The sequence below is a fragment of the Corylus avellana genome, chromosome ca6, assembly GCF_901000735.1.
Source record: "Corylus avellana chromosome ca6, CavTom2PMs-1.0".
NCBI classification, from domain to species: Eukaryota; Viridiplantae; Streptophyta; class Magnoliopsida; order Fagales; family Betulaceae; genus Corylus; species Corylus avellana.
In genome coordinates this window covers 29709303-29721261 of record NC_081546.1, presented here as the reverse complement: position 1 = coordinate 29721261, position 11959 = coordinate 29709303, and the positions used below count along the sequence as shown (strand labels likewise).

The 11959-nt window shown below is 35.8% G+C and overlaps 1 protein-coding gene and 1 long non-coding RNA gene across 6 annotated transcripts; one reads left to right on the top strand and one right to left on the bottom strand.

Moving 5' to 3' along the window:
• Window positions 1–87: 87 nt before the first annotated feature.
• On the top strand, window positions 88–976 carry LOC132185742 (uncharacterized). The gene is made up of 2 exons (XR_009440633.1): window positions 88–272; window positions 667–976. It is a non-coding gene; the product is annotated as an uncharacterized LOC132185742 (long non-coding RNA).
• Window positions 977–1956: 980 nt separating this feature from the next.
• Window positions 1957–10252, bottom strand: LOC132184318 (exosome complex component RRP41 homolog). 5 transcript variants are annotated; one of them, XM_059597902.1, is made up of 13 exons: window positions 9981–10252; window positions 6013–6179; window positions 5858–5904; window positions 5704–5764; window positions 5547–5585; window positions 5401–5468; window positions 4405–4483; window positions 4281–4317; window positions 3682–3798; window positions 3496–3581; window positions 2751–2840; window positions 2567–2626; window positions 1957–2486 (listed from the first exon to the last, which is right to left on the bottom strand). In XM_059597902.1, exons 2-12 carry the CDS (start codon window positions 6064–6066, stop codon window positions 2579–2581), a joined length of 726 nt encoding a protein of 241 aa, XP_059453885.1. In that variant the 5' UTR covers window positions 6067–6179; window positions 9981–10252; the 3' UTR covers window positions 1957–2486; window positions 2567–2578. The 5 variants fall into 5 exon arrangements, with proteins under 5 accessions (XP_059453885.1, XP_059453887.1, XP_059453886.1 ...); XM_059597904.1 differs by having other exon boundaries at window positions 6013–6082; XM_059597903.1 differs by having other exon boundaries at window positions 9993–10252.
• Between the last annotated feature and the right edge of the window lie 1707 nt (window positions 10253–11959).

Genomic DNA, 11959 nt, shown 5'->3' with positions numbered 1-11959 from the left:
TGGAACACTTAATTGTGTTTTTCCTTTAACTTAATTGAGTTTGGAGCTGTATATATCTTAGCTTATGTGTTAGCGTATCATTTTTGCGTGACATTAATTTTGTAAGACGCTTACAAAATCTCAGGCGGAGAGCTTCTCAGACACACAAGAATTTAGAAATCTCCAGGATTGCCTTGATGAAGTGAAGATGAAGCTCCAATCCACTTCTGTGCCCATGCAAAATCCTATCTGATGAAGTCCCTCGAAAAATATTATTGCATTATAAAGACAAGGTAAGACGTGCGCTAACAACATTTCAGTTAATAGTATTGTCTTAAGTTACAAGCATGAATATCATGGATTCTGGGCACCTAGTTCCTTCTGCACAGGTGCTTTTCTTTGTGTTTAATTATTTTCAGTAGTTACCATGACAAATCCTGAAAATAAAAAGATAACAGAAGATGTTGCTTCAAGTTCATTGTGCTTCTCGGCTTTCTTTTTTTTAATTATTTTAAAGAATTTTTTTCTTGTTTGTGATCTAAAAATATGACGTGGACTGTTTGATATATCAAGTTTAAGGTAAAGAAGTCTCGACATTACATGCATGGTCAATATACAGGTGATGTATCCTTTCCTGATTGTGAACTTTGTTCTCTTTTTCTTTCTTTTTTCTTTTTTCTTTTGCAGGGATGTAGTCAATAATACAAGTAGAACATGCAGCCTTCTTTCTGGACAGTTTGGATTGGACGGTCACGGGGATATCATATTTGTTAGCACAAAAAAGAAGAAATATTTACGATCATGATTGGGCCTCTCTCTCTCTCTCTCTCTATATATATATAGCATTGAGTTTTTCTTACCCTCCAAATCCATATCAATTGAATGTGTATCACACCAAATTTTGTAATATTAGCCAAATTCCTTATTCACCATAGCTAAGTTCACTTCTCACTGAATGATTGACCTAGATTGATTATTATAAGGGTTATTAGTTACCTTTAACCCTCTCAACTATCACTCGTTTACACATTTTCACAAACTATAACCTGTCACACTCAACTCTCTTAAACTACCAATTGCTAGCAAAAAAATCAACTGATCAATGCTGTCATATTTGGAAATTGTACCATTTTCTTCCTCAAAAATGATACAAAACTCTAGCTTACAATTTATTAAACTAAGATGTTTAGTTGAAGACTTGGTAAAATTAGAATTAAAGGTTATTGAAATGGGAAGGGGTGAAGAAAATTAGAGATAATGAAAGTCTGATTAATCCCTCCCTTGACCTTCTTTTAATTTTAAAATTTTTTAAATTAGAATAAGTTGAAAAAGAAAAAGAATAAAAGTGGGAACTCGGGCCGGTACTCTAATTTAAATTTAAATTTAATTAATAAGATAAGAGAATTAGAAGGGAAATGAAAGTAGTTTTTATTCTTAGTACTTGTTATTCATCACAAATTGGAACTCCACAGTTTTTGTTCATTAAGAAAAGGCGTGGTAAAAGCAAATAGCAAAGGTTAGGAAGCTGATCTAAGACTCCCCCAATCTAAACAAAGTCTTCACCATGAGTAGGGGCATAAACGAGCCGAGCTTGGGCTGTCCAGGCTCGGCTCGTTTATTTTTGGGCCAGGCTTGAGCTCGAACTCGAGTCGAGCCCGACTTTGCTGCTCGAGCTCGGCTTGACAGGGTTGAAACCCTGTTCTAGCTCGAGCTCATCTATTTTGCTCGGGCTCGAGCTCGACTTTTTATTTTGTTTTGTTTTGTTTTTTTTTTTTTGATTTTGTAATTGAAGTGTATTAGATTATTACAAAAATCATCCAATTGGTACAGATCTGAAGAAAAAGCTAATTGACTGCAGATTTTTGATAAGTAATTGACTGCAGAAACGTCACAATAAACCATTTTCAATTGGTACAGATCTGAAACCAAGACCATAATTATTAGAATTGGATGACAATAAAGAAGGGAAACTGCCAATAAAACTCAAAACTGCTGAATTAACACAGCTTATGCAGCTGTAATACAACAAAACTTCATGAACTGTGCCAATTTTGAATATGGACATCTTTGTTCAAGTCCAAGCCCTTATCTTTGTTCAGCAATGACAACCTAAACCATCAGTAAACAACAAGGTCTTCATATTCACGACAAGAGCTGATATTACCAAGATTACAACTAAGAATACCAGTAAGTTGGCAAGCAGAAAAGCCATTCATCTAGTCATCCAAAAAAGAAAAATCATTGTTCATCTAAAACTAGCCAGGGCCTAGGATGTCGTCCATTTTTGACAAATAATTATTCCTTTGGGAGGTACTTTCATTCTCCTTGGATTTCATACATGCTTTGCCACATTCCCCGCCACATGCAGGGAACCATTAAGAGTTGAAACATGTATATGGTTGCTTTTAATTGGATATAGGGATTCACAAATCCACACTGAAGCAATGGAAGCCTAAAGATGATCAGGTCAAAATGTAGTTTCCGAGGACCAACGTTAGAAGAGATACCTGCAGTTGAAAATTTAGGACCTGCAAGACATATATGTCTAGTTGCAATGACAATCAAGGAAGAATTTTGAGTTTCTTACCTTGTTTATAAACTATAGACCCCGACGATACTCTAGTTGCTTGGTATTCTCTAGCAATATCTGCCAAACAAACCAATAGAAAATCCCAATAAGAGAACAAACGAAGAAATACCTCAACAAGTTCAAACTAAATCAAAAAATAAGAAGGCAGCATTATCATTGGCTGCAAGAAAAACGTTCTTACTTCTCGAATGTAATTTGCTACTGCTTTGCAGCCTTCAATTGCAAGTTGCATGACGTTTTCAAAAATGTCTATTGGTAACTTAGAATCCATCTGCTTAAGAACACATAACAAATGAGTGGTCCAAAAAGAAATCTTTGACCTTGATCTAAATTGAACAAGGAAAATCCTTAATGGCAAATTAATAGAGGTGCATAGAATGGACCGTATAAATTGAACCATTTAACCTTACACTTCACAAAAATTGCAAAAAAATCAAAAACCGCAGAGGTAACAAGTTTTGCGTTTCAAAAACATTGCAAAAACAGAATCAGATACATCAATAATACAATTAATCAGAAAACCCAGAACAAGTAAGCCTAATCCCCAATGCTCAGCTTGGTCATGTGGATAATAGTATAATCCATCAAGATATATTACAACCCGCTCTAAACATTCAAAATCCCTAAGGCCAAACCAGCCTTGGGAGAAGGATCTTGGATGAACCTTGGCCAAAAGTAGTTCAGCAATTGTTGGGCAGGGGTAGGAATAGAAGTGCATGCAAATAATTAAAGTGGAGAGAGAGAGAGAGAGAGAGAGAGAGCTTAATTTCTTTATATCTGAGGCTCTGAGCTGTTCTAAAATCCATATTTAAAATTTTTTAAAACCACAAAAGCACTGACTGAGCCCAAAATTTCAAACATGAAGGAATTCTAAACCTATAAGAGGTAGAGAGAAGAATAAATGAGAACAAACTTTCAGATATAACCTGAAGAAGGGTCACTTTGTCCAACTTAGGGAGAAACCCTACAGTGACATCAGGACCTCCAGCACTATCTTCTACGTAGTTCAAATCTGTTCACATGACTATTCTCCAAATAAGAATTAATTTGGAAAGCAAAAACTTTTGATGTACCAAGAAAGCAAGGGAAAAACAAAAGGCGTGTAAGTTTACCAAGCAGAGGAGTGCTATTAAGGTACCCGGAACTACATGAAGTAACAAGATCCCGCAATGGGATCCCAGCATCTGCAAGGGCTAAAGTTGCAGCATTGATACATGCAGATCTAGTTCCTGCCAAAAAAAAAAATCCCAATTAAGAATAGAATTCAACATGACATTTATGGTCGGACTTGATTAAATGTTCAACTAGCATCCAGTTCAGAGGCTCTTCAACTTTTTCACATATGCTTTACTGGACTTTCCTTTCTATGAACAATAAATGTCTGCAGGTCCACAACTCTATGGGCACATTGTGCAGCACAACCCTTAACCAAACACAGCTTAATAATGGCAAGAAAAACATACTAGGATGTATCTCAAAACAAGAAAGTGTGCTGAATTCTCAACCTATTATATTACATAGTAGATTTCCTAGAACCCTTTGTTTGTCTAAAATGAAAGCAGGAAAGGAAAAAGAAAAGAAAAGAAGACCACAGGTAAAAATTCCCTCAGCCATTATCACACATGCAAAAAATTAGAAGGGAGGGGGGGGTTTAAAATGAGCTGATTACCATCCAAGAATAATAATTGTGCACAGTCGAGTCTCAACTTACCTCCATCCGCTTGGAGTACTTGGACAAAAATATCTATCTGCAAGATAAGCAAACAAACGTTCAGAACAGAAACTAGCAATACCACACTCATGTAGGAAAAGTTCCCAATATGCTGCAATAGAACCTGAGACCGAGGCATCAAATGTGTCAATATGCAAGCTTCCATGGTCTGGCGAATAACTAAAGATATCTCTGTGGATCGCCTGAGTGCAAGGAAACTTACATCAATAAGAAAGCAAAAGATCATACATACAAATTTTATATTATACTCTGATTTGGTGATGCAGCGTTTATAATCCTTAGAACCACCCACAGAAGCATCATTTTCCACGATGGAGAGGGAACAGACAATTGTTAATACTCATTAATAAAATGCTCTTATAATTAGTAATTACAAGGCTACAAGGAGATGTAGTTCTTATATTTGAACATCTATTAATGCAATAGAGTGCCACAAAGAAAACAGATAATCTGAAAGGCAGCATCACAATCTGGCATTTACTATTGACAGCAAAATGATATTCATGCTAAAAGGCAAATAAAGCTTGTGAGAATCACAGATTGTCTAATCCCACTTAAGCCACAGGGAATTCATCCTTCACCCCAATTATAAGAGCACGCATGCAAAAAAAAAAACACACTTCACGAAAAGCTTAATTTGCAAGTGAAGCCAAACGTACGTAGGTATTTCTCTTCTTTTATACTAAACCTTCTACATGGTTTAGGAACCCACTTCCAGAGACAAGTCAATGAAGTCATAACTAATTCAAAATTATGTATACCATGAAAGACACTTTTGCATGGTTATGGTTCATCAATTACAAACAGAGAACACATCTAGCCATTCAAAAATTATCCCAGCCTGTTTTTAACCAGCCAAATTCAGTTCCCTGAGCATACAGATTTTACAACCCTCTATATCTAAATTGCAAAAATTTTCCAAGGACACTTTTCAATGCATATAAAAAACTATAGTACAACACTATTATTCTATTAAGTCAATTATACATGCAATCATGTGGATTTCCTCATGGGAAATACTACAGATTAAATCATGGCAATGTATAGAAACTAGGTGACCCATAATTTTAGAATGAACCAAAGAGAAACAGAGAATTACCTGTCACCCTTTGGTTTTCTCATGCGATCCCCAGTACTAAAATTAGCCATGCTATACTCGCATCGCACCTGAAAACAAACAAAGACAAAAATCACGAATGCATTTAGAACTAGTTAAAGAAAAAAGCATAAAAAGAAGAGTGTTACCAGGGCCTTGTCATTCATTTGTTGACTCCTATTTTGGACCTGCAAGTGAGCATATATCATTAGTAATCAAAATTTCACAGCAATAACTTGAAAACGTACTTATCTTGCAAATTAAACATCTTAAACAAAGACTCAATGTTAAAGCCTTAAACGGTACCTCTCTAGGGCCATATACTGCAGCAATCACTTTAGTGTTACCCATCTCAAACACAGCAGAACTGAAATTGAAAGGCAGAGTATATTTAACTAAGAAACCACAAATTGAAATCAATTTGAAGAATTACTAATATATATAAAAATATGGTTCGTACCCGTCAGCTTTGGCCACGGCACCAATCTCTGCTCGAATTTGCCTCATCTAAAATAATTTAGAAAACAAGAAAAGAAAAACAGATAAAAGCAGATCATAAGAGAACAGGTGAACAAATATATGAAGCTAGAGAAACGAATATAGTTCGATATATACTTCCATGGGACGGCGACCATCTAAGCGAAGGCCTTCAGGGCTCACGTACTCCATATCTGCAAAACCCTGTCTATAGCGTGTGCTAAGCGTGAGAGACGCAACAATGAATGACAGCGACACTAATGAATGCCTCACAGCGCCGTTTCGGTGCAACTCGACGGAACACTCTGCACGCCAAAGTTCAAAACCCTTAACCGACCCAAAAACAAAAACGAGAAGACGGTCTTACACCCTGTGCTGAAACGGTGCCGTTGCTATCAAACGGGGCATAAAAGAAAAATCACAGTATGTTAAAACGTGTCAAATTTACAAATTCACCCTTTAGTGCCTTTCAATCAGAAGTTGAAACTTCGTGCTGAATAAATTAAAATAAAATAAATGCTCCCAAAACACTTCTCGCCCCTAAAATCTCTCATCTACGCAAAATCATAGAAAAACAGGAGTTCAGAATTTGCGGTAGTGCAAAGCACCGTATATCTGCAGTACTTTGCTTGGATGGCCAATATTCTACCAGATATCTTTTAACCCCAAAAAAAAAAAAAAAAAAACAACAACAACAACACCGTGTGGTTACAGCAAGCCAAAAAAACAAAAAAATCTGTCGATTTTCTTTCTTTTTTTCTTTGAAAAAAAAAAAAAAGCAGTACAAATTCTCAGATGACACTAAGCAGCCACCGACCGTTCACTGTTCCGACGCCCGACCTATTTTGATTAAGACCGAAAACCTATCTAAAATGGAACCTAGTTTAAGGTGTCAAACAAATCAAATAGAATGGAAAATTAAGAATAAACACTAGTAGGGATATGGATGGAGTCTCTCTTAGTCAAGAGTGTTGCAAACTTACAGATTTGTAGAAAAGGAGAACAGCCTTCACTATTCCAGCGTCGAGCTGTCGAGGGCTAGACTCTTGTATTTAGGGGTGTAAACGAGCCGAGCTTGGGCGAGCTTTGGTTGTCCAGGCTCGGCTCGTTTATTTTTGGGCCAGGCTCGAGTCGAGCCCGACTTTGCTGCTCGAGCTCGGCTCGACAGGGTTGGAACCCTGTTCGAGCTCGAGCTCGACTTTTTGTTTTGTTTTTTTTTAATTTTATTATTTTGTAATTTAAGTGTATTAGATTATTACAAAAATCATCCAATTGGTACAGATCTGAAGAAAAAGCTAATTGACTGCAGATTTTTGATAAGTAATTGACTGCAGAAACGTCACAATAAACCATTTTCAATTGGTACAGATCTGAAACCAAGACCATAGTTATTAGAATTGGATGACAATAAAGAAGGGAAACTGCAAATAAAACTCAAAACTGCTGAATTAACACAGCTTAAATACAACAAAACTTCATGAACTGTGCCAATTTTGAATATGGACATCTTTGTTCAAGTCCAAGCCCTTATCTTTGTTCAGCAATCACAACCTAAACCATCAGTAAACAACAAGGTCTTCATATTTCACGACAAGAGCTGATATTACCAAGATTACAACTAAGAATACCAGAAAGTTGGCAAGCAGAAAATTGATAAAGATATCATAAAGATAAAGGAGATCCTCGTTGCACTTTGAAAGTTGATCTTATGAAGGCCTATGATTCTGTAAATTGGGAACTCTTGATTCACTGCCTTCATTGTTTTGGTTTCCCAAGGAAGTTTCTTAGCTGGATAAAGGAGTGTATTACTTCTCCTCGGTTTTCTATTTGTTTAAATGGAACTTTAGTTGGCTATTTTGAAGGAAAGAAGGGGCTGAGGCAAGGGGATCCCTTATCCCCTTATTTGTTTGTTTTAGCCATGGATTTTCTCTAGAATAATGGCAGATCATACTGGTGGGGGTTCAGGTTTCAAGTTTCATTCTAAATGTTTGAAACAAAAACTTACTCATCTTTGTTTTGCAGATGACCTCCTTATTTTTTCTGAAGCCAGTTTGACCTCTATCAACATCATCAAAGATGCTTTGTCTGAATTTGAGGGGTTATCTGGTCTGAAAGCTAATCCCTCAAAGAGTTTCTTCTTCTGTTCTGGTATTTCAGATAGAGTTAAACATTTGCTGCTGGGTGAATTGAGAATGAATGAAGGCCATCTACCAGTTAGATATCTTGGGGTTCCCTTGATTTCAACTAGGCTTTCTGCAGCAGATTGTGAGGCCTTGTTGGACAGAATTACTGGTAGAATTGATTCCTGGCTTTCTAGACATATTTCTTATGCAGGTAGGCTCCAATTGCTGTCTTCAGTTCTGTATAGTCTGCAGGTTTATTGGACTAGCATTTTTATTCTCCCTAAGAAGATCCTCAAGGCTATTGAGCAGAAATTTAATAGATTTCTGTGGACTGGAAAGGGTGAAGGTCCTGCTAAGGCTAAAGTTTCTTGGCATGCTTTGTGCTTTCCTAAGAAGGAAGGAAGTTTGGGGCTAAAAAGAGTGGAGGTGTGGAACCAAACTTCTATGCCCAGACATGTTTGGAGTCTCTTTGCTCGATCTGGCTCTTTATGGGTAGCTTGGGTGAAAGATAATTTGTTGAAAAGGAAGAGTTTCTGGAGTGTGAGCATTCCTCAAAATTGTTCTTGGAGCTGGAGAAAGATCTTAAAGTTGAGGGAGATTGCTAAGAGAATTTTGAAGTTTGAGGTTGGCAATGGAGAGAACATTTTCCTCTGGCAGGATTCTTGGCATCCCTCTGGAATTTTAATTGAGGTCTTTGGGCATAGAGCTGTCTATGATGCTCATAGTAGTTTGGAAGCTAAGTTGTCATCTGTCATTCTTAATGGTGACTGGTTTTGGAGACCAGCCAGGTCTGAGGCTCTGGTGGAGATTCAAGCTAGGCTTCATGAGATAAGGTTTGGACCTTATGACAAACCTGTATGGACTGTTTCTAGGGGAGGTTCATATGTTAGCTCAGAAACTTGGGATTTTCTTAGAGAAAAGAAGGTAGAGGTTAGTTGGTGGAAGATGGTGTGGTTTCCAAATGCTATCCCTAAGCATGCTTTCATTTTATGGCTTGCTGTACAGGACAGGCTTCTCACTGGGGATCGGTTGATGAAATGGGGATATAAAGGTGAGGTTAAGTGTTTCTTCTGTCATAATCAAATTGAAAGCAGGGATCATTTGTTTTTTGAGTGTAGCTTCAGTTACAGAATATGGAAGTTCTGTATGCATCGGTGCCATGAAAACAATTCTCCTATTATCTGGGATGAGGTTCTGAAGTTAGGAATCAGCAAATGGGGAACTAAAACTCTTAAAGGTCTCCTCTGCCGCCTTGTGCTAGGATCTGTTATTTACAATTTGTGGTGCACTAGAAATGAATTAAAACACTCTGGTCATCCTATTTCTGAGGAACAGATTTTGAGGAAAGTTCTTTGGGAAGTGAGAACAAGAATTGCAGGGAAGGGCAAGTTTTCTAAAAACAGAGAGAATTTGGTTTTAGCTGCTCAGTGGAATTTACCTGCAGATTTATTCTTGTAATAGTTGTAATAATGGTGTGGTTTGTAATTAGGCCCTTGGGAGGGCGTCTCTGTTGATGAGGCTTGGTGGTTTTTTTTCTTTTTGTGGTTTGGTTTTGTTTGCTGTCTGTATTCTCAGCTGCAGACTGGATTCTGGTTTTTTAGCTGGTTGGGGTAGGCCTCTGTGAGGTCGAGTTTTTCAGCCTTTTGGAAAAGGCTTGTATTTGGTGTTACTATTGTTGATTGGTTTGTTTGCTTATAAAGTCTCTTATTCATCAAAAAAATAAAGTTGGCAAGCAGAAAAGCCATTCATCTAGTCATCCAAAAAAGAAAAATCATTGTTCATCTAAAACTACCCAGGGCCCAGGATGTCGTCCATTTTTGACAAATAATTATTCCTTTGGGAGGTACTTTCATTCTCCTTGGATTATCAAAAACATTCTTAAAATCATACCATTATCATGCTCCTTTTAATGATAAAAAATTAAACCTGAACTTCCATTGTGAAACGGAGAAAAAATAACCCAAAAAGAAAAGAAAAACTCACAAATCTTATCACCTCCTCCGCCTCCGATCCGCGGCGTACTGCGAGTCTGCGAGAGTGAAACGACCTCCGAGAGCGGCGTGGACAGCGGGGTTGGCAGCGGCAAGTTCCTGGAAACCGGGCACGAGCCGTTCAGTTTCAGCCAAGCGTCAAGGTGTGTGGTTGCTGCGGTGGTGTTGGTGGTTGCTGTTGGGGGCACTGGGGGATTGGTAGGAGCGGGCCGAGCGGCAACAGATATAGCAGGCGAGGAGGATGGTGGAGACGGTGAGAGGATAGTCGAGAGAATCGAGAGAATAGAGATAAGAGATGATAGATTTAGGTTAAATTTGGGTTCTCTAATTTGCAACCGTTGGATTTGGAAAAATAATTAAATTTTAAATATTAACGGTTGGATTCGTTTTACCAAAAGATTTTCCCATGTGGCTGTCCCTACTTAGATCTGGTGTGCTTCTTTAATATGATCCATTGATTATATATACGTTTTCAACATTTAATATTACTTGTCAGATTAGATCAAACAAGGCAAGCTTACGGTGTTTCTGTTACACCATATACATTCTTCTTAGTAAATGCTTGATAATTGTCATCTATTAATATCATCCAACGGCTATTAGATTATCAAAACATTTTGGACGGCTACGATTACACTTATATACCATAGATCAAATTCAAATTCAATTAAATTATTAAATTCAATAAAAAATTCAAAATTCAAAATTTAGGAATTATGAATAAAAATTGTGTTATGTAGTATTATTTAGGGTCAATTTGTTATTTCAATTTTAATAATTACAATTTTAAAAATTGTGTTTTTTTCAATCTCGTATTTTTTTTCTTCTTATTTTAGATTAAGTATTTTTTAAATCATAACGTAAAACGCTTTATGTCACACACTCACACACACTAATCACTATTATCATATTACATATAGTATTATTTAGTTAATATTTTAAAATGTTAATGCTTAATATGGGTCAAGTATATAATGTCAATATTAATATATATTGTATCTTATATATAAACATTTATATACTTATATGGTTATATGATTGTATCATTATCTGATTTATATGGGTAATGGGTCAATGTTAATTGTTATAACTTATATACTTATATTATATGTTCTCATTATCACGATTCATGATATATGATTTAAATTCAAATTTTTAAGTTTTTATTTACCATAAATTGTGATTATAAATTTATAATGTATAAATTATAAGAAACACATTAGTTACTTAATTATTAATCATTTAATCGAATAGTAATACTCAAACTCTAAGAAATAAATTCATATAATCTAATGGTCGTACACTCATACTTAAATTTTATGATCATATTATCTCACAATTAATATTAATATTATCTTAGATCTAAGATCATGTGATACATCATATATGTTTTATAAGAATAAAGTATATAATTATAATGTATTGATTAAATAACACAATAACTTATGCAGATATACCATATGATTATATAATGATTAATGATTATGTGATATATACGATTCCAATTTCCAAAGTATAAACTATCTAATTATAATATTTGTATTAAACGACACAATAACTTGTATGGTTGTACTATATGATTATATCATATGACAAAATGATTGATGATAATATCATATATTTCTTATATGTTTTTATATTAATATATACATATATATAATATATAATATATATACACACATAGGCATAAATAACAAAAAAAAAAAAAAAAAAAGGTATATAATATATTTGTTATTATTGAGTAAATGAGTAATGTTGATTATATATTGTTATTTGTTACTTAATAAAAAATATACGAGTCGAGCCTAATAAGCGAGGCGAGCCTTATACGAGCCGAGCTCACGAGCTTAGCCGAGTCGAGCCGAGCTTGCTTCGTTTAATATTCGAACCAGGATTTATGTTTACGAAGTGTTTCATTTAATATTCGAGCCGAGCTCGAGCTTGTTCGCCAAACGATTCACTCACTTAACA

Coding starts and splice junctions, on each gene's coding strand:
- LOC132184318 (XM_059597902.1), bottom strand. CDS start 6,066: ATGGAGTACGTGAGCCCTGAAGGCCTTCGCTTAGATGGTCGCCGTCCC. Junction 5,765..5,857: donor GCCGTGGCCAAAGCTGACGG/GTACGAACCATA, acceptor TTTCAATTTCAG/TTCTGCTGTGTTTGAGATGG. Junction 3,799..4,280: donor AGTACTCCAAGCGGATGGAG/GTAAGTTGAGAC, acceptor TTTTTTTGGCAG/GAACTAGATCTGCATGTATC.